Here is a 27,713-nt window from a genome sequence, read left to right as displayed (position 1 = left end):
TGAAACGCAGCCTAACGTGATCAGAAATCTCAACTAGCAAGCAAGTTGCAGCAATGAAGAATCACGCGAGGGGGGGGGGTGGGGGGGGGGGGGGGGGGGGGGGGTGGATTCTGGCAGGGGGGATCTTTTCGGCACAACACCTTCTCTTCCTCTCTCCTGTCTCACGGTTTCATTTGGTGGTGCATGGTGTCAGCACCTGCTCAGCGCATACCGCTCTGGCTTATTTGCGCTTAGGCCTCGTAGGTGTAGGTTCAGACTGAGGCTCAGAATCAGAAGAATAATCATTGGCGATGTCATGATTAATTTCTTCCCCACCATCTGAGTCCTTTTCATTTAGATCTTGTAGCAGCACTCTCCATTCGTATTGGTCTTCTTGCCATTGTAAATTACGCACGCTCTCACTGTGTACTCCAAGTAGGCCAGAGTAGACTGATAAGGGTACATTCCATTTAGAGATTATAATTAGAATATACAAATGCAATAGAATGGAATGCCCTGTTCTTCTATCACTATTGGTGATTACATAATTATGCATTGTTTGCTTCACCTTGCTCATCAACTCACCCATTCTCCCCTATCATACTTCATTTATTGAGGCTGTTATATGTGTGAAATTCGTTTCGGGAATAGTTTAGGATCTGTTTTGAGGCAATTATCAGGTGATTATGAACTGCACATTCCAATGTCAGGAGAATTAGTGTAGCAGGCCCTACTGTTGGGAGGAGGGGCAAAAGGGAAAACCATTAAAAAAATAAAAATCACACGCCCTCCTAAAACTGCTTAGTTCTGTTTGTGATATTTTGATTCGGACAACATCAATGTGTTATATAGATGTATTTAGGACAAGGAAAGGACAGAGGGGGGCATTACTTTAAAAATGGCAGAGTAATAAAACACAATGAACAAAAATATAAACACAACACGCAACAATTTCAAAGATTTTACTGAGTTACAGTTCATATAAGGAAACAAGTCAATTGAAATAAATTCATTAGGTCCTAATCTATGGATTTGACATGACTTGGCAGGGGCGCAGCCATGGGTGGGCCTGAGAGGGCATAGGCCCACCCACTGGGGAGCCAGGCCCAGCCAAAAATTACAGACAGAAATACTCTTCAGTTTCATCAATTCTCCGGGTGGCTGGTGTCAGACGATCCTGCAGGTGAAGAAGCCGGATGTGAAGTTCCTGGGCTGGCGTGGTTACACGTGGTCTGCAGTTGTGAGGCCAGTTGGACGTATTGACAAATTATCTAAAAGGACGATGGAGGAGGGTTATGAACAAAAGGACTTGAGTTCTTGTATGTTGTTATGATTACACCATGAGTTGTTAATCATGAAGCATACACCACCGCCCTTCTTCCCAGAGAGATGTTTATTTCTGTCGGTGCGACGCGTGAAGAATCCCGGTGGCTGTACCGACTCCGACAACATATCCTGAGAGGTCCCTGTTTCCGTGAAAGAGAATGTTACAATCTCTGATGTCTCCTCTGGAAAGCAACCCTTGCCCTAATTTCATCTACGTTGTTGTCTAGAGACTGGACATTGGTGAAAAATATACTCGGAGGCGGTGAGTGGTGTGCACGCCTTCGAAGTCTGACCAGGAGGCCGCTCCGTCTACCTTTTCTTGGCGACGTTGTTTTGGGTCGGCCTCTGGGATTAGATCCAATGTCCTGGGTGGTGGTGCGAAAAAAGGATCCTCTTCGGGAAAGTCGTATTCCTGGTCGTAATGTTGGTAAGTTGACGTCGCTCTGATATCGAATAGTTCTTCCTGGCTGTATGTAATAACGCTTAAGATTTTCTGGGCTAACAATGTCAGAAATAAAACTAAATACTGCATAGTTTCCTAAGGACTAGAAGCGAGGTGACCTTCTATGTCATTGCCATCTTGCCATTTCAGCTCTCTTAGTTTACAGCGCGCGCGCGCACACACACACACACACACACACACACACAATTCTGTTTTGCCATATATAATCATCAAGTTAAAACATTGTTACACGGAACAAGTATAAAATATTACATTTGAAGGTCACTCTACTAAGAACATGGACTAATGACTCATTACATAATAACTGTATTTCATTCATGAAGAACTTTTCACCATCCCTAAAATGTAGCATTTGTTTTTAAAATAAATTGTTGTGATAGAATGAAAGCTGTCACGCCCTGACCTTAGAGAGCTGTTTTATTTCTCTATTTGGTTAGGTCAGGGTGTGATGTGGGGTTGGCATTCTATGTTTTGTTTTCTAGGTTTCTGTATTTCTATGTTTTGGCCAGGTATGGTTCTCAATCAGGGACAGCTGTCTATCGTTGTCTCTGATTGAGAATCATACTTAGGCAGCCTTTTTTCCCACCTAATGTGTGGGTAATTATTATTTTCCGTGTGTGTTTGTGTGCACCTCGGTTGCGTCACGTTCATTTGCTGTTTACCTGTTTGTTTTTGATTGTTAAGGTTTCACTCCTATTAAAAGATGTGGAACTACATGCGCCTTGGTTGATTTATGATGGGGAGTTTGAGGATAGCGAGCGTGACAAAAGCGTACCAGAATGCGCTTCAGTAGTTGAACTAAAGGCAAACGAGTCACATACTGTAGGCAAAAAGCAGGCCCTAATGCATTTTTTTAATTTATTTTTTTAAAGTCAGTTCAACAGAGCTATAAATAGTGCCTTAAGAGCATATTAGCATTGGAATGAGACACTCATGGGTCATTGATCTATTACAGTTTGTTCTGATTGCTGAGGCACTATCTTTGAAACTATAGGCTATTTTTGCAAAACTCGACACACTAACCACAAAACCTTACACCAAACCAGCAAAACATTCTACATCTCTTGCAAAAGCAACAACTCTTGCAAAACTCTTCAAACTCTTTTTAAAAAACTGTGTTTTTGATTCAATACAGTACACACAAACCATCATTTGAATAAGCACACAAAGCACCAACTACGCACTGATAGTATAAATGAAAAACACTTTTTCTGTGTGCAGGGCATAGCAGTTTGCAATAAAGTTTTGTCATACATGTAGTAAACACACACATACACACAGATATCCAAATGTGTAAAGTATGGATGTGTATTCCAAACATAACACACTATCAATACAAATAAGGGAAAAACTTTATTATTTTTATTCTCAAAATGTTCTAACACTCCTCAAACAACAAAATGCGAAATAGTGTTGCAATGTAGAGACCAATGTTTACAGTCTTGCTAGAAGTGAGAAGTGTGTTATTAAATTGCAGTGAGTGTTAGAATATTTTATCAAGGGTTAAGATAAATGATTAAATAATTCTACCCAGAAACTTAACCATTATGATTATTTGTTATGGAGCATGTATGAGGGTAGAAAGGAATGTCTGTGTGTGTGCTTAAAGAAAACTCTGTGGATCATTAAACTATGTTTGAACGGACCCAGCTAGAACTCTGTGAAGATAAGAGGAGACAGGGAGAGCCCCCCCCCCCCCCCCCCCCCCCCCCCTCCAGGTTTTCCGTATCTGGGGGGGGGGGGGGGGGGGCTGGAACTGTCAGCTAAGGGGTAATAAACTGGTAAAAGGCTTCAGGAGATAATCCAGATTAGTGTGTATGTATGTGCGTTAGTAAAAGAAGGGATAAAAATAACGGGTTTTGTATATGCACGTCAGAGTACTCTCGAGAATAAACACTATTGATTAATTTGGACACGGGTCTATGTCTATTTTATGCAAATAAGGATCTTACGTATTCATAGAAACGGACAGAGTGATTGCTTTGTATAATTAAATTGGTTAATGAACATATAGGAAACAAATTCCTTCAACAATTGGTCCTTCGAGCCGGATTTCAAAACCTACCTCTGTCGTCCCAGGAAACTGCTGAAACACCGTGCACAGACGGATCTAGGATCCGTAAGACAAAGACCTGACCTCTGAGTTGAGGGTAAATTTCAGGCCAGGGGCGAACTGGTACACGACAGAGGTGGTGACGAGATCCAAAATACATTGCTTTTCCCAGTCTAAAGAAAAGGTTGGTAGTCTTTATTCTCGTATTTGGGGGGAATGTTTTAAGATATCTTTGATTTGGTATTCTAAAAATGCTTAGAATTGTTCAATGATAAGAGCTTGGGTATTCCAAACAGATACACTAGGAGGGTTTGCTTTGTGATCAAACAAAAATCGATAGGAGGCAGTTCCGAAATGACCTAAGGTAAGGTGCACTACCATTTGTTACTCTTTCTTGTTTTGTGCCAGTTATCATAAATAAAAAATTATTAACCTACCCCACGCTGCATCTTGGTCCGACCATCCTTCCAACAACGATCGCTACACCTCCGGCTTAGTGCTTGAGATGTAGGGCAGCAATTTTCTCTACAGATTCCTGAACAATGACAGCCGACTACACGTACCTATGAAAAATACACAAATAATGTGAGATCAATAAAAGTAGTGCCAATCATGTTGGAAGTAAATGAAATAATCAAAAGATGTGGTGTTTGTTTTATTCAAGTCTTGTCATTGAGTCCTTATAGAGACGCCACACTGCTGCTTTTGTCACATGAGATGGCAGCAGCTTTCCACAGGTGTTTGTGTCCTGGGTGGTGTCCTGGTAATACTATTGCATTATCCTCTGCATACAGTGGGGAGAACAAGTATTTGATTCACTGCCGATTTTGCAGGTTTTCCTACTTACAAAGCATGTAGAGGTCTGTAATTTTTTTTATCATAGGTACACTTCAACTGTGAGAGACGGAATCTAAAACAAAAATCCAGAAAATCACATTGTATGATTTTTAAGTAATTAATTTGCATTTTATTGCATGACATAAGTATTTGATCACCTACCAACCAGTAAGAATTACGGCTCTCACAGACCTGTTAGTTTTTCTTTAAGAAGCCCTCCTGTTCTCCACTCATTACCTGTATTAACTGCACCTGTTTGAACTCGTTACCTGTATAAAAGACACCTGTCCACACACTCAATCAAACAGACTCCAACCTCTCCACAATGGCCAAGACCAGAGAGCTGTGTAAGGACATCAGGGATAAAATTGTAGACCTGCACAAGGCTGGGATGGGCTACAGGACAATAGGCAAGCAGCTTGGTGAGAAGGCAACTACTGTTGGCGCAATTATTAGAAAATGGAAGAAGTTCAAGATGACGGTCAATCACCCTCGGTCTGGGACTCCATGCAAGATCTCACATCGTGGGGCATCAATGATCATGAGGAAGGTGAGGGATCAGCCCAGAACTACACGGCAGGACCTGGTCAATGACCTGAAGAGAGCTGGGACCACAGTCTCAAAGAAAACCATTAGTAACACACTACGCCGTCATGGATTAAAATCCTGCAGCGCATGCAAGGTCCCCCTGCTCAAGCCAGCGCATGTCCAGGCCCGTCTGAAGTTTGCCAATGACCATCTGGATGATCCAGAGGAGGAATGGGAGAAGGTCATGCGGTCTGATGAGACAAAAATAGAGCTTTTTGGTCTAAACTCTACTCGCCGTGTTTGGAGGAAGAATAAGGATGAGTACAACCCCAAGAACACCATCCCAAACGTGAAGCATGGAGGTGGAAACATCATTCTTTGGGGATGCTTTTCTGCAAAGGGGACAGGACGACTGCACCGTATTGAGGGGAGGATGAATGGGGCCATGTATTGCGAGATCTTGGCCAACAACCTCCTTCCCTCAGTAAGAGCATTGAAGATGGGTCGTGGCTGGGTCTTCCAGCATGACAACAACCCGAAACACACAGCCAGGGCAACTAAGGAGTGGCTCCGTAAGAAGCATCTCAAGGTCCTGGAGTGGCCTAGCCAGTCTCCAGACCTGAACCCAATAGAAAATCTTTGGTGGGAGCTGAAAGTCCGTATTGCCCAGCGACAGCCCCGAAACCTGTAGGATCTGGAGAAGGTCTGTATGGAGGAGTGGGCCAAAATCCCTGCTGCAGTGTGTGCAAACCTGGTCAAGAACTACAGGAAACATATGATCTCTGTAATTGCAAACAAAGGTTTTTGTACCAAATATTAAGTTCTGCTTTTCTGATGTATCAAATACTTATGTCATGCAATAAAATTCAAATGAATTACTTAAAAATCATACAATGTAATTTTCTGGATTTTTGTTTTAGATTCCGTCTCTCACAGTTGAAGTGTACCTATGATAAAAAATTACAGACCTCTACATGCTTTGTAAGTAGGAAAACCTGCAAAATCGGCAGTGTATCCAATACTTGTTCTCCCCACTGTAGTTGTTCATGAAGTTCACAATTCGCTGCAAGTCCTTATGCTTCAGGTGTAACCTGTGATTGCTTGCGCATGCTCTCTTTTTAATGGGAGGCATTAGACCATTCTCCTTGTATGACTGGTGGAGGAGTCAGACTTGTTCTACTGATGCTGAAAGACAAATTCCAGATACAAATATATTAGCATTATTATTATACAATAGATGGCCGTTATCACTGCCAGACACAACTGGCTAACTTGATGGGTCATGTAATCATCTCGCGAAGTGGAGTCTTTTATTTCGACATGTTAGCTAAACAATTAACTATAATCCCAACCCATAGAGTACTAGTAAAACAAAATCGATTGGCATAGCTAGCTAAAGCTAACCAACTAGGTGCAATGTTAGTTAGCTAACTAACATTAGGCTAAAACTAGCAATGCAAATGAATTTCTGAGATACAAATAAAATTACCACACTGATCATACATTAACAGGTGAGCAAGCTAACAGTCCCTTTAACTTGCAATGAAAACAACTTTCTGACAAAATTTGTAATGTATAATATTTGAAAATATAGCTTGACTCTTACCCAAATGCTTTACGGCAGACTGCAAGCCCTTTCATTAAATAAGACGTTGTGTCCGTTTTGTTTGTACAGTTTGCTTGGCTTGTTGTGTCAAGTCACTCTGATTCAAACTGACTGTGTGCAATGCTATAAGAATCATCATATCTTTCTCCCTCTCTGTCACGGATGCCATGGTTGGCCTTAGTTTGAAGATGTAATCCGGAGACAGGTGTTTTATACAACAGCCTTCTGTCTTCTCTTTTTGTCTCCCACTGCATTTTGCAATCAAATGCCAGAATTGTATTAATCTCCTTTTCATACTCTGCTTCCACCAGGCATTCCACTGATTTCAAAACCCGGGTCATCTTCTTCCGTGACAGCAACACTGTTGATCGCCGTTTCTTCCCCATCACAGTCATCAGAAGACTCTACAATGTCTGGTTCAATGAAAACGTTTTTACCTAAATCAGGGATGTTCTCATCGTCTGATTAATTTTCAGAGTCCGAGAGAGTCAGCATCAAATGTTCGTCCTCCAGAAAGTAGCTCATCACAACTTTTTCCTCACAGAGCTTTGTCGATAGCGCCTGAAAAATTCTTGGCTGCAGTGTTATTGAGAGCAGTAGCAACACTTTTGCAGTTCTCCATGATATCTTTCAAAAAAGCTGCAGTAGAAAGGATTCTCTACACACATCGAGCAGCTCATGTTATAGACAGAAGGTGCTACATGGCAGACCAATCCACACTCATCTCTCGGCATGTCCAGCCCATTCATTATCTCAGCCAATCATGGCTAGCGAGAAGGTTTCTCGCTTTTTCTATGGCTAATGTCACGTCTTCTCCCGGTCCTCCTCTCCGGCATTCAACGTCGCCGGTTTACTAACCACCGGTCCTGGGAACCATCATTACGCGCACCTGGAATTCATCATTACGCGCACCTGTGCTTCATCATTATGCACACCTGGACTCCATTACCTCATTCATACATCACATATGCAAGTGGCTATGCACCTCCATAGCCACTTGAATAAATATGTTTGGGACTATGGTTAAGTATGTGGTTTCTGGTGCTTTCCATTTGAGCGAGTTCATGGGTAAACAGAATACCAACAATCACAGCATCTCAGTTCAGTTACTGAGAGCTTTTAACTGCCCAAGAGGCTAAGAGCATGGTCTGGCCAATGGACTTTGATGATGAGAAACTTGTTAGCAGGGGGTCATGAGAGACGACATACATGTACACTGTAGGTTCTGATGGTACCAAGTACTTACATGCCATTGATCAGAGTGAGAATAAGGATCTGACCAGCGTTGAATTTGTATTGAGCTCAGACATTATTCGCCTGCCCCCTAAACAGATGTTTGTCATAGCAAGTGAAGACAGGAACGATATGTATAGTGTCTTCACATTGATGTATCCAAACAGTGATCTCACCATTGTACAGCTGACAGAACAACATGGTAAAGTAGACATGCAGGGAGAGGTTATAAGCATTGATCAAAGTAGTAGAGGTTTTTGCTCATGTGTACTTGCAAAGTGGTTCGCCACTGACAGACAGAGGGGCCTACCACACATTCAAAGAAGTAAAGCTAACACCAGGCATAGTAACACAGTTGTTCTCTTGTGATGTGCTTGATGGTCCAGCACATGTAGACACACGCATTTCTCATGTCATGCCCCGTGTAAATTGGCTCCTGAAACATCTAAATCAATATAATTTCAAGCCCCCTGTTGAGGTTTGGGGCAATTCATTGGAATCAGTATCAGGCACAGTTTATTCCATTTCAGAGAATTATGAAGTGCTGTGCATATTGAATCAAAAAATTCTTCAAGCCCTGTCGAGTTGGTTGTTGATCATTGGTAGACAACCATTTTCAAGTCATGCCATAGATTTTAAAGATTTACAAGCCAATTTAAGTCAAAACTGTAACTAAGGCCACTCAGGAATATTCAGTGTCGTTTGGTTAGTAACTCCAGTGTATATTTGGCATTTAGTTTATTGTCCTGCTGGTGGGTTTGTCTTCCACTTTTGGAAAGCAGACTGAACCAGGTTTTTCTCTACAACTGTGTCTGTACTTAGCTCTATTCCTTTTCTTTTTATCCTGAAAAATTCCCTAGTCCTTTCCGATGACAAACATACCCATAACATGATGCAGTCACCACCATGCTTGAAAATATGAAGAATGGTACTCAGTGATGTGTTGTGTTGGATTTGCCCCAAACATAACGCTTTGCATTCTGGACAAAAAGTTACTTTCTTTGCCACATTTTTTGTAGTTTTACTTTAGTGCCTTATTTTAAACAGGATGCATGTTTTGGAATCTTTTTTATTCTGTACAAGCTTCCTTCTTTTCACTCTGTCATTTAGGTAAATATTGTGGCGTAACTACAATGTTGTTGATCCATCCTCAGTTTCCTCCTATCAGAGCCATTTAACCTTTACTGCTCCAGCGTTCCGCCAGCGGAACTCCTCCCACATTCCACTGAAAAGGCAGAGCGCGAAATTCAAAATATATTTTTTTGAAATATTTAACTTTCACACATTAACAAGTCCAATACAGCAAATGAAAGGTACACATCTTGTGAATCCAGCCAACATGTCCGATTTTTAAAATGTTTTACAGCGAAAACAGCACGTATATTTATGTTAGCTCACCACCAAATACAAAAAAGGACAGACATTTTTCACAGCACAGGTAGCATGCGCAAAGCCAACCTAACTAACCAAGAACCAACCAAACTAACCAAGAAACAACTTCATCAGATGACAGTCTTATAACATGTTACACAATAAATCTATGTTTTGTTCGAAAAATGTGCATATTTGAGGTATAAATCAGTTTTACATTGCAGCTACCATCACAGCTACCGTCAAAAATAGCACCGAAGCAGCCAGAGTAATTAGAGACCAACATGGAATACCTAAATACTCATCATAAAACATTTCTGAAAAATGCATCGTGTACAGCAAATGAAAGACAAACATCTTGTGAATCCAGCCAATATTTCAGATTTTTTAAGTGTTTTACAGCGAAAACACAATATAGCATTATATTAGCTTACTACAATAGCCTACCACACTACCGCATTCATTCATCAAGGCACGTTAGCGATAGCAATAGGCACGTTAGCGTTAGCGAATAAACCAGCAAAAGATATTAATTTTCACTAACCTTCATAAACCTTCCTCAGATGACAGTCCTATAACATCAGGTTATACATACACTTATGTTTTGTTCGAAAATGTGCATATTTAGAGCTGAAATCAGTGGTTATCCATTATGCTAAAGTAGCTTCTTTTTCTCAGAATGTGCGGATATTTCTATTAGACTCTCACCTATTCTGACCAAATAGCTATTCATAAACATTACAAAAAAATACATGTTGTATAGGAAATGATAGATACACTAACTTCTTAATGCAATCGCAATGTTAGAATTCTAAAAATATCTTCATTACGACATAAGGCTTATGTTATAGCGAGAGAGTGGCCAAAACCTGGGCGCAAAACTACTAGTACACAGTTCGACAGATATATGAAATAGCATCACAAAATGGGTCCTACTTTTGGTGATCTTCCATCAGAATGTTGGACAAGGGGTCCTTTGTCCAGAACAGTCGTTGTTTGGATTTAGAACATCGTTTTTCCCTCTTGAATTAGCAAGCACACTGGCCAAGTGGCGCGAAGCTCTCCTTTCTGAACAAAGGCACACAACGCAACACGCCTAACGTCCCGAATAAATGTCAAAAATCTAATAAAACTATATTGAAAAAACATACTTTACGATGATATGGTCACATGTATCAAATAAAATCAAAGTCGGAGATAGTAGTCGCCTATAACGACAGCTTTTCAAAAGGCAATCCCACTGTCCTCGCGCCTTCCTGAAAACAGGAAATCGGTGACACGTCATTCCAAGAGGACGTATTCCATCTCAGACCAAGATAAACACTCCATTTCTTCTCTCACTGCATCTTGACATCCAGGGGAAGGTGTATGACGTGCATGTATACTAATAGGTATCATGCCCATTTTTAGGCAGGACCCAGAAGAGAGCATCGATTTCAGATTTTCCACTTCCTGGTCAGGAAGTTTGTGCCAAATGAGTTCTGTTTCACTCACAGATATAATTCAAACGGTTTTAGAAACTAGAGAGTGTTTTCTATCCAATAGTAATAATAATATGCATATTTTACGAGCAAGAATTGAGTACGAGGCCGTTTAAATTGGGCACGTTTTTCCCCCAAAGTGACAACAGCGCCCTCTGTCCTCATCAGGTTAACTCTGCAACTTGTTTAAAAGGATTATGATTATTATTTGACCCTGCTGGTCATCTATAAATGTTTGAATATCTTGAAGAACAATCTGGCCTTAATGGCCATGTACTTTTATAATTTGCACACGGCACAGCCATGGTGTGCTTTTTCCGTTAAGTTTAAAAAAAATCTGACACAGCGGTTGCATTAAGGAGAAGTTTATCTAAACACTTGTATCTTTAATCAATGTTTATTATCTTCTACTTCATCACAATCCCGGATCCGGGAGCACCCCCATCAGTAAAAAAGCTGACTAGCATAGCGTCACAAGTAAATACTAGCATCTAAATATCATTAAATCACAAGTCCAAGACACCAGATGAAAGATACACATCTTGTGAATCCAGCCATCATTTCTGATTTTTAAAATGTTTTACAGGGAAGACACAATATGTATTTCTATTAGCTAACCACGATAGCAAAAGACACAACTTTTTTTTCCCACCATTTTTTTCCTGCATAGGTAGCTATCACAATTTCGACCAAATAAAGATATAAATAGTCACTAACCAAGAAACAACTTCATCAGATGACAGTCTGATAACATATTTATTGTATAGCATATGTTTTGTTAGAAAAATGTGCATATTTCAGGTATAAATCATAGTTTTACATTGCAGCCACCATCACAACTCTCACCAAAGCAACTAGAATAACTACAGAGACCAACGTGAATTACCTAAATACTCATCATAAAACATTTATGAAAAATACACAGCGTACAGCAAATGAAAGACAAAGATCTTGTGAATCCAGCCAATATTTCAGATTTTTTAAGTGTTTTACAGCGAAAACACAATATAGCATTATATTAGCTTACTACAATAGCCAACCACACAACAGCATTGATTCAAGCCAACAATAGCGATAACGAATAAACCAGCAAAATATATTAATTTTTTCACTAACCTTCTCAAACTTCTTCAGATGACAGTCCTATAACATCATATTACACAATACATATAGAGTTTGTTCGAAAATGTGCATATTTAGCGGCACAAATCGTGGTTATACAATGAGAATAGTAGCCAAGCTGCCAACAAAATGTCGGGAGAAATCTTGGGAGAGGCACCTAATCTAATCATTAACTAACTAAAAATTAACTAAAAAATACAGGTTGGACAGCAAATGAAAGATACATTAGTTCTTAATGCAACCGCTGTGTTAGATTTTTAAAATTAACGTTACTACGACATACAACGAATTAACATCATAAATAGTTCTTACTTTTTGATGAGCTTTCATCAGAATCTTGGGCAAGTTGTCCTTTGTCCAAAAGAATCGTTGCTCGGTTGTAGATTGTCGCCTTCAACTTTGGAATTAGCAGTAAACATTAGCCATGTGGCCCAGACGTGCCCAACTCACTATAACGCAGCACAAAGAAATATCCGAAAATCGCAATATACTGATATAAACTGATATAACTCGGTTTAAAATAACAACATTATGATGTCTTTAACACCTATATCGAATAAAATCAGAGCCGGATATATCTAAGGCCTATAACGGGAGCTTTCCAGAACGCCATCCTGAGGTCTGTCTTGCGTCATGGCGAATGTTGAAAAGAGTGCACCCCACGTTCCCAGACCCTTTATATGGCCTCAGATCTGCCTAGCAACTCCATTCCAATTCTCACTATTTGCTGACATCTAGGGGAAGGCGTATGCAGTACATGTCGACCAATAGAAGACATGCAAATTAATAAACTGACCCCAGAACAGCCTGCCTGATTTCAGATTTCTCACTTCCTCACAGGAAGTTTGCTCCAACTTGAGTTCTGTTTTACTCACAGATATAATTCAAACGGTTTTAGAAACTAGAGAGTGTTTTCTATCCAATAGTAATAATAATATGCATATTGTACGAGCAAGAATTGAGTACGAGGCAGTTTAATTTGGGAACAAAATTTTTACAAAGTGAAAACAGCACCCCCTATTGAGAAAAGGTTATGAGTATTTCTGTAAATTGATGTGGCTCTGCAAAATCACCTCCTCCTTTTCCTGTAGTCCACAATCATCTCCTTAGTTTTGGTTACGTTGAGGGATAGGTTGTTATTCTGGCACCACCCGGCCCAGTCTCTGACCTCCTCCCTATAGGCTGTCTCATCATTGTTGGTGATCAGGCCTACCACTGTTGTGTCGGGGTACTGTGTGTAGATTAGTGACACAAAATCTAAATTTTATCAATTTTAATTTCAGGCTGTAACACAGCAAAATGTGGAAAAAGTTAAGGGGTGGGAATACTTTCGGAAGGCACTGGAGTTCTAAAATGACAATAGTGCATGATGTAGTAGGTAAAATGTCACTTCTTGACAGCATTGCAGGGATTGGGGCACTCGCAGATGCCGAGTAGGGGTGGGGGCCCTCACAGAGGCCAGAAAAGGGTTTAGGCCCTCACAGAGGCCGGTGGAAGGGTGGGGGCATTCACAAAGGCTGTAGACAACTTGGCCGAGCTACAGACATATTGTGTCCGTAACAGATATGTAGTTGCATTAAGATTATTTAAAGTTATACTGTTATAGAAACAAATGATCAATACAAACCAATCTTTTAACAGATTAGCCTGTACTGTATTTGGCTGAGCAAGCTTCCTTGCCAAGTTAAGGTTTGGTCTTGCTGCAGACATATGAGCCCCCAAAACATTTGCTTATTGAACAGCAAAAGAGAAAGTAAAACCTAAGTCCCGATGAACCGAGGAGGAAACCGAGTCAGTGTTCTATCATGGCAGCAGAGCCATAGTAGTTCAGGAAAAATAATGTGACAAAAAATTGTAATATTTACCATTGACAAATTTAATGCAGTCGTCAATGAAGGAGCCTGAACAGCAGACACAGGCACTGGTGGAGCTGTAGGTACTGGTCCAGTAGGTCCACTGGTAGAGACCTGCTTAAAATATAGGGGGGAAATACAGAGACAACATTACAGCACGATATCTAATTTCAGTAAATCAGAAAAGAGAATACATGTCGTTTTAGCCTGTTAACTTTATTAATTTTAACTTCTAACTTCTGGGGGTGAAATCCACAAACACATCATCTCTGAAGCCCCCGGAGGAGTTGTCCACGGACCTGCATTTGACAATTCTCTATCTGTAACAATAAATAAGGAAGCCTGTGTTAGGAAGTCCCCTGCTGGTGAGTTCACCATCTCACAGCTCTTTCAAGCAGCTAACCCCACTATCCATCCCCCACAGTATCAAAGGGTGATGCAGTCTAGATCTCTCTGGAACTTCCCTTAACCTGTTGTGATTGGTTGACAAGATCACAGCTTGGGACTTTGACACTGTGAATAGTCTCTTTGTTGCAATGACAATTTGATGGCCAATTATTATAATAACGTTGCTGTTCATTAGTAGTAAAGGCCTACATTTAATGACAGGTATTTCTAGTAGTACAGTATGTTTTCTATAGGAACACAAAGTTCAAATGGCATAGGCCTATGCATGTTGCCATTATCTCGTCATAATACATACCTATGAAAGGTTATACCACCTCGGAGCTGGCCTGTTGCCCGCATCGGCAGGCCAAACCCCTGTGGTGGCAAATGTACGCACTCCCTTATGGGCTTATGGGGCTTTTTAGACATCTGAAACAAACAGGATGAATGTATCACACTACCACAATAACAATTAGAAATACATAGCAAACCTAATGTAAACTTGGCTAATAGAGTCAGCCTACAAGAATACATTATGTTATTGGGATATTTGTCAAGCAAGTATGCTAATCAAGCATCATGGCAAATTTGTCAATTTAGGCTGACTGATTTTAATTAATAAACAAATACATAGGTATATAGGTAATGTTCGCTATGGCCTGATGTTTATAAGACATTTGTGACTCACAACCTGGATTCTGTCTTATGTAGCAACATTTTAACTTCTGTTTTTTACGTTGCATAAATGTAGAGACTCAGAGCTACAAAACGGTATATCATACACTGCATTTGAGGAAACAATGGGAAAGTAATTCTGCTTTGAAAGTTGATCAACTTGTAAACTCACTTTTGAGAAAACCGTCTTTCAATGTTTTGGTACTACTATTGGAGAGCCCTTCTTTGTCTACACCTATTCAGCATTGTTCACACCCTCTTGCCACTATAGGGGTGCTGTTTTCGCATTAGCATAATTTCCTCTACAGATTAAACTGCCTCTTATTCAATTATTGCTCTTACTATATGCATATAATTAATACCATTGGATAGAAAACAATCTATAGTTTCTAAAACCGTTTCAATTTTGTCTCTGAGTTAAACAGAAGTCATTTGACAGCACTTTCCCTGACCAAGAAGAAGAATGCAAGATGTGTATGCTCGCTTCAACGCTCTGCCTATATATGGTCACGCCACCTATGACCCGAAACACACTTCATTCGTCTTCCTCTGGGTGTCAAGAGGACGTCAGAGGAGAAATTTTTTGTTTACCTTGTACTGACGTGAAATAAGACCTATTTCTTTGGCGTGACCGACAACTTCCGGTTCTCTGACTCGCGCTATTTGGAGGTGCGATTGTCTACTGTTTTGCTGCCGTTACGGATGAAAACTATCTCCGTCTCGAAGTTTGTTTGATACATGTGACCATATCATCTTAATGTATGTTTTTTCAATATAGTTTAATCAGATTATTTGAATTTTTTCGGGAGTTTTGCCGTGTTCCGTTCTGTGACTTTTTTTACTTTGGCCAGTTGACCAGTACATATGCTAAATGAAGAGGGAAAGTTGCCATTATGAATGGATTGAACGACTCATCAGGACTAAGGACACATTGATCAACATTCTGATGAAAGATCAGCAATAGTAAGACCCAATTTACGATGTTATTTCATATATCTGTCGTGCATGTGAACTGGTCGCGGGCGCCCAGCTGGTTCTGGCTGGCGTGGCTATGCTAATTTAGCGCTACATTTTGTTTTCGCTATAAAACATTTAATAAATCTGAAATATTGTTTGGATTCACCAGATGTTGGGCTTTCAATATCTGTACGCTGTGTATTTTTCTGAAATGTTTTAAGATAAGTAATTAGTTATATGACGTTGGTCTCTGTAATTGTTCTGGCTGCGTCAGCACTATTTCAGATTGCAGCTGCAATGTAGAACTGTGATTTATACCTGAAAAATGCACATTTTTCAAAAAAAAACTATGCTATACCATAAATATGTTATCAGACTGTCATCTTATGAAGTTGTTTCTTGGTTAGTGGCTATATATATTTTTATTTAGTCGAATTAGTGATAGCTACTGACGCAGGAAAAAACTGTTGGAGTAAAAAAATTGTGTCTTATGCTAACGTGGTTAGCTAATAGATTTACATATTGTGTCTTCCCTGTAAAACATTTTAAAAATCTGAAATGGTGGCTTTATTCACAAGATCTGTATCTTTCATCTGGTGTCTTGGACTTGTGATTTAATGATATTTAGATGCTACAATTTACTTGTGACGCTATGCTAGCTATGCTACTCAGTGGGGGGGGGAGTGGGGGGTGATCCCGGATCCGGGTTGGTGACTCGTTAAAGGTTATTAAGCCTTATCACCACCCATCTCTTTAAGGGTTGATCCGAGCGTCCTGTACTAACTTGCCAGCTACTTCCAGACAATTAAGAGAGAGAGAACAGCTCACTGAACATTACTCGCCCTAGCAGAGCTGGTTAGGCTGTTATGTTATCTTGGTGACAGAAACTGTGCTGTCAGATTGTCCTTTTGCAAATTCAGTGCGTTTCGCGTTCAGAGCGCACACTGGCCGCTCTGGCCAATAAGTATGGTTGATCCGAAAGCTCTGACCTCACAACTCAAGCACCCAAGCTAACTGGCTAACATTGGCTAGCTACTTCCAGACACAATGACAGAACACCCCACTCTGACCATTTTACTCACCCTAGCAGAGCTGGTTTGGCCGTATTCATGTTATCCAGAGCGTTGGTGACTGTAACTGTGCTGCTGGCAACAATTGAATTACGCTTTGTTGCCTACGTTTACTGACCACCGGACATATTCAACTGGTGTTTAGGATTTAAAAAATGCATCACTTATTCTGCGCTCTGGCACACTAAAACGAGAGTCTTTTGTTAAGAAATGTATCTAGATAGCTAACTAGGTAAACAATGAATCCCAATGCATAACGTAATGTTGGTTAGCGAGCCAGCCAGCTAACAGTACACTAACTTGAAATGAAAATACTTCTGTCAAAATTAGAAACGCGTAATATCTGAAAATGTAGCTAGCTAGAGACTATCTTACCTGTGGTCTGAAATCGGAGTAGATAGCCAGAGCGAATTTACCAGCTTGTGCGTCTATCAACAGTTGCATTGACATTCTATTGAAATGGATACTTACATAGTGGAGTCGTTTGTTAAGACATGTAGCTAGCTAACTAGCGAAACAATGGCCCATAATCACAACTCATGACGTTACTACCCTGCATGAATCTGCAGGTAGCTAACCAACCAGGTTCTACGGCTACAACTAGTCAAGCAAATGTGTCTGAGATACGGAGAATAAGATCATACACATAACGTTAGCTAGCGACCCAGCCAGCTAATGTTAGCTAACTAACAGTACACTTGAAATGAAACCACTTTGTCAAAATTAGAAACGTGTAATATCTGAAAATGTAGCTAGCTAGACTATCTTACCGTACATCATGGTTGGATGGTCTCCTGTCTGTTGCCATGCATGGTTGCCCTTAGTTTGAATATGTAATCCAGGCTGATGTTTTCTCCATCTCCTTAGCTATCATACTCGAATTCTACTGATTTCAAAACTCAGTCCTCCAGAAAGTGGAGAGCACACATAACATTAGCTAGCGAGTCAACCAGCTAACGTTAGCTAGCTAACAGTACACTAACTTGACATTAGGTTTATGCAGTTTTACAACACCAAACATTTCTAAAAAAGCATGTTCAACACGATTACCTAAACATACTGACCTACTCCAATAGACAGACGCGTGCTATATGGCAGACCAATCCAAACTCATCTCTTGGCATGTCCAGCCCACTCATTATCTCAGCCAATCATGGCCAATGGGAAGGTTGCTACTTTTTCTGTGGCTAAACCAACTAGGCTCATAATTTAACAATTGTATTCATATTTACAGATGGCATACACGTTTGATATTAAGGCACATGAAGTTCACATGTTTGAGAAGGCATTTCTGCCAAAAAATGCATTTTGATAAAAATATATATTTTACGTTCAAACGGCTCTACTGTGAAGTCGTGACTGACGACATACGCCTAGTTTCCTGAATCAGGTCACATTTTATCCCATGGATATCAAAGCATTGTCTAAATTAGCTGGCATAATAATATAGCTACCTAGCAAAAAAAGTCAAAAGAAAATCAGGTTACAAGAACTCTGACAGCTCCCCCCATTGAAAGTGAATGCTACTGTCACTTTACCAAATGATGTGTGACCGTACTGTAAGCTGTTTAGATAGCTAAGTTTGTTAGTTATCTAGCTAACATTTGCTATCTGAAATAGCTAAACAGTGTTTACTAAAATGGGCAATAACTTAACCTTGGTAACGTTAGCAGATTGCATTATATTTGAGATCTCATCAACTTTGACAGTTCTCTTACCTATGAAAATGAATGCTAGAGCTACTGTAAGTTTACTGTACCATTACCATGCTAGCTAGATAGCTTGCCAAGCAGGTAAGCTAAGCAGCAACTTTTGATGGCCACAAGTTAGCAGTTGCTATTTAAATTATACTGTTGGAAAACAACTTGGCTCTGGTTAATATCACCATTGAAGTATAATTCATGTTGTTTTTAATCTTACCTTGTGGTATGAAAGCAGATGGTCCTGGAGAAATTTAAAGGTTGAAGGTTAAAGGTGCAACGCTATTGGTTGACTCAGCCAATAGTAAACAGAAGGGAAAAAAAGTAAATGGTGTACCTTCTGGTATTTGAGCACACTTATAACAACATATATTTTACTGCAGCCCTTGATAAGCACTTAGCATGCAGGTGAATGCAATGACTAACTCTCTGTCACTAACAAACACAGTCATGGGTGGTAATTCCAACATTCACTCTAAAGGCACACTGGGATATAGGCAAATATAAGCAAATATATGCATATATCTCAGAGTGCCTGTTATAAACGTTGGAATTTACCATCCATAGTCGTGTTTCCTTGTGGCAGAGACATGGTTGTTGCATTGAATATATATTAATCCTTCACCAAGTGAGTGCATAAATTACTATATCATCCTTAAAGCTGTACCTCAACAGCCTAGTATTACCAAAAGACTGTGGTCTGAAACTCCTGGTTTGCAGGCCGCATCAGGCAAGTCACATTATGTTGGCTTGAAAAGTGATATTTAATTCCTGTTGGAATCCAGCCCAAGTCAAGATATCCAGCGATCGTAAATTTTTAATCACCCACAAAATGCATTTACAATGACTGCCATAGTAGGAAGAATTGGGCAAAGGAGACAACCTAAACCATTTAAATGGGAACAACCATCTCATTAATGGGTGCAATAAATCCACCTCCTAACAGATTGGATTAGTTTAGAAAAATGTATGCTATTTATCTTTGTACAGCCTAAGATCAATTAATCAATCAATGTGCATGTAAAAACACAGATATTGAAACAAAATATCAACCCGCAATAAAGCATGCTGGGAAATATGATAATGATGGGTGTGGTTTTGAGTGTCAATGTTTTACTACATAGACAAATTACATTATCACACTCAGGCTATCAACACCAATGTTTTTTTACCATCACTGAGTGTTAATTTAAATCCTGAACTAGTAAAGGTCGCATTCCTTTTATGGAGAGTGGAATTTCACTCTACCTTTAGTATTTTTTGCTTTATTTAGACAGACACATGACATTAAAGGTGGAGATGGCAATTGAACACTGGTCTTCAGTGGGAAAGCACACATTTGCTTGTTGGTGGGAATGTTGCCCCCATAACCACGGCTCTGGACGATCTGTCTTTACGATCCACTCATTTCTATACACTTAAGCAACTGACAAAATTATGTGTAACTTACATAAAGGGCATGTTACATAAAAGGTTTTGTCTGAATATTTAAAAAGAGTAGCAAATGTGTTTTAGGTGTTTCCAAATCTCATAAAAAGGTTGTTTTGGTGATTGTTTTTAGAGCATGGAGCTTTGATCCCCACAATGTTCCAAACCAATTGGGGGAAAAACTGTATAACACAATAATGAATAATACAGTAGCCATTACCGAGTGGAATAGAGTATTTAGCATTTTCAGCCTTATTTCATGCTGTTCATATAAACACAATTTTACTTTTCTATGATTTTCACGAATTGAATGCGTTATATTTACATCTTTATGATTGTATGTTTTAATTTGTAAAGCATCTTATTGTATTGTTTTATATATTTTACACGTTAAGCTAATTCCCCAAATTCCTGAAAGTTTTCAGAATTCAGTGGACATTAAGGTTTACCGCTCTTAGTTTGTTGAGAGGTTTTGAGTTTGTCTTTGGAATCTGCCATGGGTTGAGGTAGTTGGGTTGAGTTTGGCTTGAGTTGAAAGAAGATAAGGAATTTAAATTCAGGGTAATTGGTCTAGAGAGGGATTATAACAACATCCCACCGACAGACACAGTCACCTTGTAACCAGCTCCTAGACAACTTTGTCAGCAGGACAATAACCTAAAATACAAAGCCAAATCGACACTGGAGTTGCTTACCAAGAAGACAGTGAATGTTCCTGAGAGGCTGAGTTACAGTTTTGGCCTGAATCTGCTTGAAAATCTATGGCAAGACCTGAAAATGGTTGTCTAGCAATGATCAACAACCAATTTGACGGAGCTTGAATAATTTTGAAAAGAATAATGGGCAAATATTGCACAGTCCAGGTGTGGAAAGCTTTTCGAGACTTTCACAGCTGTAACTGCTGCCAAAGGTGATTCTAACATGTATGGACTCAGGGGGTTGAATACTTATCAAATCAAGATGTACAGAATGATTGTTTTATTTTCCATGTTTTTATTTACAAATGAAACATTTTCTTACACTTTCAGAGGGTATTTTGTGTAGATTGTTAACAAAAAAAGACAATTAAATACATTTTAATCCCACTTTGTAACACAACAAAATGTGGAAAAAGTCAAGTGGTGTGAATGCTGTCCTAATTTATTCTGCAAGTCCTGGATTTGCTAGTTAACGTATATAGTTTGATAACTGCTGAACACTGTAAATGTCTATCTTTTACCTCATAATGCATCAATTTGACATCAATTTATGTTGCAACCAAATAATATATGGATGTGGCTGTAAATACTGCATGTATTTGCAACCCCGCCATGTGAAAAAATGTTATGTTATAAATGGCCGATGTTTACTTTTTTGTTTACCCCACATCGGGTCACGACCCCTAGTTTGGGACACGATGGTATAAGGATAATGAAACTGTAAGACTGACATATTTGTCAACATACTCACAACCTGCCATTTGACACAAGTTATTTTAAAAAGTGTGCATGTCAAGTTATAGTCAAATACTGTATAAAAATTATATCTACTATTCTTTCTATTCAGCACTTCAAAAATACGTTTTGAAATGTGTATCCTGTAATTTATTATATTGGATTAAATGGTAGTTAAAATGACTAAATGGTGAGCCTATCATTATCTACTGTATCGGTGACTAATCAAAAGGTGCACATGGTATTTCAAGGAAAACTTTGATTTTGCATAAACGACTAAATGTGAAGGTGTGTGAAACCCCAATGAATGTACAATCGAAGCTTCTGAACATAAGATAGGGGAGGGGGCATTAGAAGTGTTATCAGTTTAGAGTTTTTTACTTAAAGTTTTGAAAATATACCATTTCTGAAAAATGTGCCAAAGTGGTTGAAAAAACAGTATATACAACCCAGGTATTTCAGAAATGCATTGTACACTACACTATACACTGAGTATACAAAACATTAAGAACACCTTGCTACTATTGAGTTGCACCCTCCTTTGCCCTCAGAATAGCCTCAATTCGTTTTGGGATAAATTCTAGAAGCGGTCCACAGGGATGCTGGCCCATATTGAATCCAATGATTCCCACAGTTGTGTCAAGTTGGCTGGATGTTCTTCAGGTGGTGGACCATTCTTGAAACATATGTGAAACTGTTGAGTGTGAAAAACCCAGCCTTGCTTTGCTCAAGGGCACATCGACATGTTTTTCACCTGGTTAGCTCGGAGATTCGAAACCAGCGGCCTTTCGGTTACTGGCCCAACGCTCTTAACCGCTAGGCTACCTGCCGCCCTGTATATTGTTAATTGATACATTAATGATGTAAGAATTTAGAACTTCACAATGTTCAGCAGTTATCAAACTATATGTGAACTATGCACTAAATCATTTTGGTTCAGTATTTATCAGTTTTGAGCAGTTTGATTAAGTGATTAGTTAAATGTATTGTTAACAAATAACAAGAAAAAACATCAAAAGTAATGTGAATATTGCACTTTGAAAAGTAGATTTTAAGAGTGATTTGGTGCAGTGTAAAAGTGATTTTATGAATTTGTTTGTTGTACTATGCTTATAGCTTTGACCACAAGCCATTTTAATGATCTGTTTAGATTTTTGTGCTTAGAGTTGTGAAAATGTACTATATACTTGTGAAAATGGCACCAAAGTGATTGAAAAAGACTGTAATATATACAAAATTGTCTAATTATCTATTTATAATGCGTAAATCATTTTGGATTGTTTCTGACTATCAAAATAAGTATATAAATAAATATATATATATTGTCACATGCAACAACTAGGAGCAAATTAGATACTGACAGAACTGGCAAAGCCTCCAATGACATGACCGTGTCGGTCATGGCCTTTCTCAAGGCCATGACCGAAATGTTGGATGTTCGCAAATGTTACACAACTGTTTTGAATAGTGTGCTACTAAAGGAACATTAGCCAGGGCTAAAACCTTGACCCCTCAGAAAAGGAACGGTCAGATAAAGAGGGGGCGGATTTCCAATAAGTAAACAACGCTCCATCTATTATAAAGGTGGCCGCAATTCCTTCATCCTCATCACAGCATCCAGTGAACATTGCGGATTAGTTCTTGTAGCGAAGCCATTGCGATGAAGTGGAGTGTAGTTTGTCTAGTGGCAGTGGCCACGCTTGGCTGGCTGTGTGATGCTCAGAATTACTTTGAAAAACCAGGGTGGCCACCCATCCAGACACCACCGTCATGGCCTCCCCAACCCCCTCAGAAGCCTGCCCAACCACCTCAGTGGCCTGCCCAACCCCAGCAGTGGCCTGCCAACCCCCTTCCGAGGCCTGCCCTTCCCCCTCAGAGGCCTGCCCAACCACCTCAGTGGCCTGCCCAACCCCAGCAGTGGCCTGCCCAACCCCCTCAGAGGCCTGCCCAACCCCCTCAGAGGCCTGCCCAACCCCCTCAGAGGCCTGCCCAACCCCCTCAGAGGCCTGCCCAACCCCCTCAGAGGCCTGCCCAACCCCCTCAGAGGCCTGCCCAACCACCTCAGAGGCCTGCCCAACCCCAGCAGTGGCCTGCCAAACCCCTTCCGAGGCCTGCCCTTCCCCCTCAGTGGCCTGTTCAAGCCCTTCAGTTTCCTGCCCAACCCTCTAAGCCATCTCAGAGGCCTAAATTCCCCTCTGACTCAGGCTTAAAGCAGAGCTGTGATGTTGAGCCCCAAAACAAGGTGCATTGTGGACCTCCTGACATCACTGCCACCCATTGTGAGGCCATTAACTGCTGTTTTGATGGACGGATGTGCTTCTACGGAAAAGCAGGTAGGTGTTTGACCATGCTCATTTTACTCTAGAACTCCATGTTGTAACAGTACGGTTTTACTTTATGTATTGCCCCCTCAGAGAAACTTGTTTATCGCACTTCACCAGAAAACAAATCATTGTATTCTGAACTCTCACTGATTCCACTTCCACTTATATATGGACAATTTTTATGCGAAGCAGTTTAAAATCAACATGTTCCAACATGCTCCAATTTACTCAAGGACACTAACTTCATGTTTTTGTTATGCTCTTTGTCACCAGTGACTGTTCAGTGTACCAAGGATGGCCAGTTTGTGGTGGTGGTGGCCAGGGATGCCACTCTGCCCAACCTGGAACTGGACTCCATCAGCCTGCTGGGGGGAAACGGACCCCACTGCAACGCTATTGGCACAACTTCTGCCTTCGCCATCTACCAGTTTAAAGTCACTGAATGTGGAACTGTCATGACGGTAAGTATCACATGTGCCTGGCTTCAGTCTCAGTACAGGGAAGTAGCTCCTCTCTCCTTCAAATAATTGGATAACATCTTCTGTATTGGTTGCAACAATGATCATATCATGATCATATCATTGATTGTTTATTCAGGTTTAAAGATGCTGGCACATTGTGACAAAAGCTCTTTGTTAAAGCTATAGTGATTTTGCCTCTTAAAGATGAGCTGTATAACATAGTTGTGTTTATTGCAGGAGGAAACTGATACTATTATCTATGAGAATAGGATGTCCTCTTCATATCAAGTGGGGGTTGGCCCCTTTGGCTCCATCACCAGGGACAGCCAATATGAGTAGGTGATATTTAAAAAAGTATTATAATAACAACACAATAACAACAACATCCTAAGGAACCATCACTTTAAATTGTTGTGTACTATAAATGGGGCAAGGGGCCTCATTTATCAACCGTGCATACATTTCTTACAAAATTATGGGGTACGTGGAGATTCTAAGAATAGCTTGAGCAACAAATTATTGGGATCATTCAAACTGTCGAACTCAGCACATACTCATGTTTTCATTGATAAATTAGAGCCATACTATATTTTTGCACTCGTGAAAATACGAATTGTTGTTAAATATTTGGCTTATCCTGCTTTGGTATAGGCTCTGAATTTAAATAGGCTATGATGTTGCATTCCTAACAATACTGTAGCCTACCCAATTTAAATAGGCTACCGGTCTTTACATCCGAGCATGTTAGGCTATTAAATGAGCGATGGATAAATGGTGGGAATAAACCAGTCGTGAGAAAAGGAGAGACATAATTTAGGCCTATATAATAAAAGTTAAAGAAACACATTGGGCAACATACATTACCAATGGAAAATGTATAAATGTCATGATTAGGTCTACGTTCTGTTCTTATTAGCTTACCATTATTATAATTCCTGTACACATTAATTTCTTTCAAAATAACAATATTTGCTTGCAAGACAATTGATCAACCGCTCTAAGTTCTGTGTATGCACAGTCAGAGATTTGCATGGAGATACCCACACTTTCCTGTCAACAAGGATAAATGCCAACCTTTATGGGAAAACTGGCGAACACAAGGTTTAGAATCTCTTATGTGTGCATTCACCTTTGATAAGTGAGGCCCCTGGTTGGAAATTTTAACAAGACACTGGAGTTAACAAAATTTTTATTGTTAAATAAGCAATGGGATCTTTAGTCATCACCTTATGTCCTGCTTTAAAGTCTCTCAGACACCTTCAAGATGTCTGACCACACGCCATTTCTTCCCAGTCTAACATTCCAGTGCAGATATAAGGGCAGCACCATTGTGGCTGTGGTTATTGACGTGAGGCCGGTCCCTCCTCCAAATCCTGAGATAGCTCCTGGACCCCTCACAGTTGAGCTCAGACTGGGCAGCGGATCATGCCATACCAAGGGATGTAATGAAGGTATGTGGCACTAAATCCATTGATTGGTTTGTTGGATTAATAAATGGGTGAATGAATGAATCTTTCCTCTTTTGAAACAGAGGACGTGGCCTACGCCTCTTACTACACAGAGGCAGACTACCCTGTCACCAAGGTCCTCAGGGATCCCGTGTACGCTGAGGTTCGCATCCTGGCGAGGACAGATCCCAACATTGTGCTGACCCTGGGTCGCTGCTGGGCTACCACAACCCCAAACCCTCTCAGCCTGCCCCAGTGGGACCTTCTCATTGATGGGTAAATATCTGAATAGGTAGTAGTAGAAGTAATAAACATTTTAGTAACTGTTTCGTCCAATTACTGTTCTGCCGTTCCTTGTGAAGATGAGGAAAATGTTCAGCAGCTCTTGGAGTTATTCACTTAAAAAATACCTCTTTATTATCAAGACCAATGTCTCATCTCATAGCCTTGATCAATGTATTTGCCGTTGCTGGTGTAAAGGGGGTAACGGCAAATTGAGAGTCATAACATGGCATGCGGCATGCCAACCCTGACGCAGACAGACAGATACTTGAACATGAATCTGTCTGTCTGTCTACGTCTCACTCTCTCTGTCTCTGTCTCTCTCTCTCTCTCTCTGTTCATATCATTAGATGTCCTTACCAGGATGACCGTTACCTGACCACTCCCATCGCTGTGGGACCCTCTTCGGGTCTGTCCTTCCCAAGCCACTACAGGCGCTTCGTCCTTAAGATGTTCACCTTTGTGGATCCAATGTCTATGTCCCCCCTGCGGGAGACGGTATGACCATAGAGATACATTTATGTTACATATTTACAGATATTGTTCTATTTAATTCTGAGGGTATGACTGTGTTCTAATTCTACTGGAACCATAGAGTTCAAATTAATCGTAATTATAATCAGAGGGTTGAAACAACTACATTGATGTTGTTGATTATCATGCTAACACTGTTTATTAAATTCATGCATGAAATAGAAGAAGTGCTGTACCTTATGCTTACATTAGATTTTTGAGAACACTTTTCACTGTCCTATTACAATTGGCATTTGTGAAATTATTGCCACTAATTATTGGTAATTAATGATTTAACAAAATTGTATCGGCTTGCTTGGTCACAATTGGTACTTTCTGGTAGGCCTATTTCTTACAATTACATAAGTAATATAAAAGCATATAGTTTACATAAATATTAAACTACTCTAATTTATTCTTGGGTAGTAATTATCTGGCTAGATAATTATTGCATTTAAAAAAACAATTTGTACCGTCTCTTGTAGGTGTTCATCCATTGTAATACAGCTGTGTGCCAGCCATCCCTTGGAGACACCTGTGAACCAAGATGCTACAGAAAGAGTGAGTTGCTTTTCTCTGATAGGCTGCATTCCATTCCAGCAAATAGTTTCATTCCCCTCTACCCTTCCCTACAGTTTGAGTCACATCCCTCTCTCTGCAACTGACCACATAAAATGTTTTTTCCAGGGAGAGACATTCCTGCTGCAGTTCAGAAGACCACCAGAATCAAGTCTAATTTGGTTTCCAGTGGAGAACTGATCCTGACTGACCCAAGGGAGCTCACCAACTAGAAAATCTTTTGACTTAACTCAAGCCCTTTGTCACCGTGGTGCTGTCGGCTGTCATGATGACTTCACAGTGAGGCATGTGCAAATAAATCTGACTGTCCTCGAACTTGTTGTTCGTACATTTTTTGGTTATAGTTCCATTCATCCCATTCGGCCATTACAGTGAGCCTTCCTCTACTTTAAAGTGATACCAGCCTCCACTGGTGTGTGTGTGTGTGTGAGTGTGTGGTGTGTGTGTCTGTGTGCATAACAGAGGTGAAGCACATAGTTTGAGTCACACTCTGTCACATTGGTGTCAGAAGTGACAGGCTTGGCCCAAGTGATGAGTAACCTTGTCTTGGAGATGAATTGTGTTAGCCCCTTCCTTGAGCTAGTGTATAGGCTTTAGATCAGTG

At 40.2% G+C, this 27,713-nt stretch overlaps 1 protein-coding gene and 1 long non-coding RNA gene across 3 annotated transcripts; one reads left to right on the top strand and one right to left on the bottom strand.

The window, feature by feature from the left end:
• Window positions 1-3,519: 3,519 nt before the first annotated feature.
• On the bottom strand, window positions 3,520-15,005 carry LOC120053974. 2 transcript variants are annotated; one of them, XR_005477559.1, is made up of 3 exons: window positions 14,556-15,005; window positions 13,865-14,172; window positions 3,520-4,384 (listed from the first exon to the last, which is right to left on the bottom strand). It is a non-coding gene; the product is annotated as an uncharacterized LOC120053974 (long non-coding RNA). The 2 variants fall into 2 exon arrangements; XR_005477560.1 differs by having other exon boundaries at window positions 13,865-13,966.
• An 8,093-nt stretch (window positions 15,006-23,098) lies between these two features.
• On the top strand, window positions 23,099-27,424 carry LOC120053973 (zona pellucida sperm-binding protein 4-like). The gene is made up of 8 exons (XM_039001317.1): window positions 23,099-23,835; window positions 24,100-24,287; window positions 24,525-24,622; window positions 25,581-25,738; window positions 25,819-26,011; window positions 26,368-26,515; window positions 27,016-27,091; window positions 27,218-27,424. Exons 1-8 carry the CDS (start codon window positions 23,163-23,165, stop codon window positions 27,319-27,321), a joined length of 1,638 nt encoding a protein of 545 aa, XP_038857245.1. The 5' UTR covers window positions 23,099-23,162; the 3' UTR covers window positions 27,322-27,424.
• The last annotated feature ends 289 nt before the right edge of the window (window positions 27,425-27,713 follow it).

The sequence above is a fragment of the Salvelinus namaycush genome, chromosome 9 (genome assembly GCF_016432855.1).
Source record: "Salvelinus namaycush isolate Seneca chromosome 9, SaNama_1.0, whole genome shotgun sequence".
Taxonomy (NCBI): Eukaryota; Metazoa; Chordata; class Actinopteri; order Salmoniformes; family Salmonidae; genus Salvelinus; species Salvelinus namaycush.
The sequence above is the reverse complement of the archived record's forward strand: the minus strand, read 5'-3'. Positions and strand labels throughout refer to the sequence as shown.

Bases quoted from the DNA above. Each gene is read 5' to 3' on its own strand.
- LOC120053973 (XM_039001317.1), top strand. From the start codon at position 23,163: ATGAAGTGGAGTGTAGTTTGTCTAGTGGCAGTGGCCACGCTTGGCTGG. The intron at 24,623-25,580 runs GTAGGTGATATT...ATTTCTTCCCAG, and splicing joins ACCAGGGACAGCCAATATGA to TCTAACATTCCAGTGCAGAT. The intron at 25,739-25,818 runs GTATGTGGCACT...CTTTTGAAACAG, and splicing joins TACCAAGGGATGTAATGAAG to AGGACGTGGCCTACGCCTCT.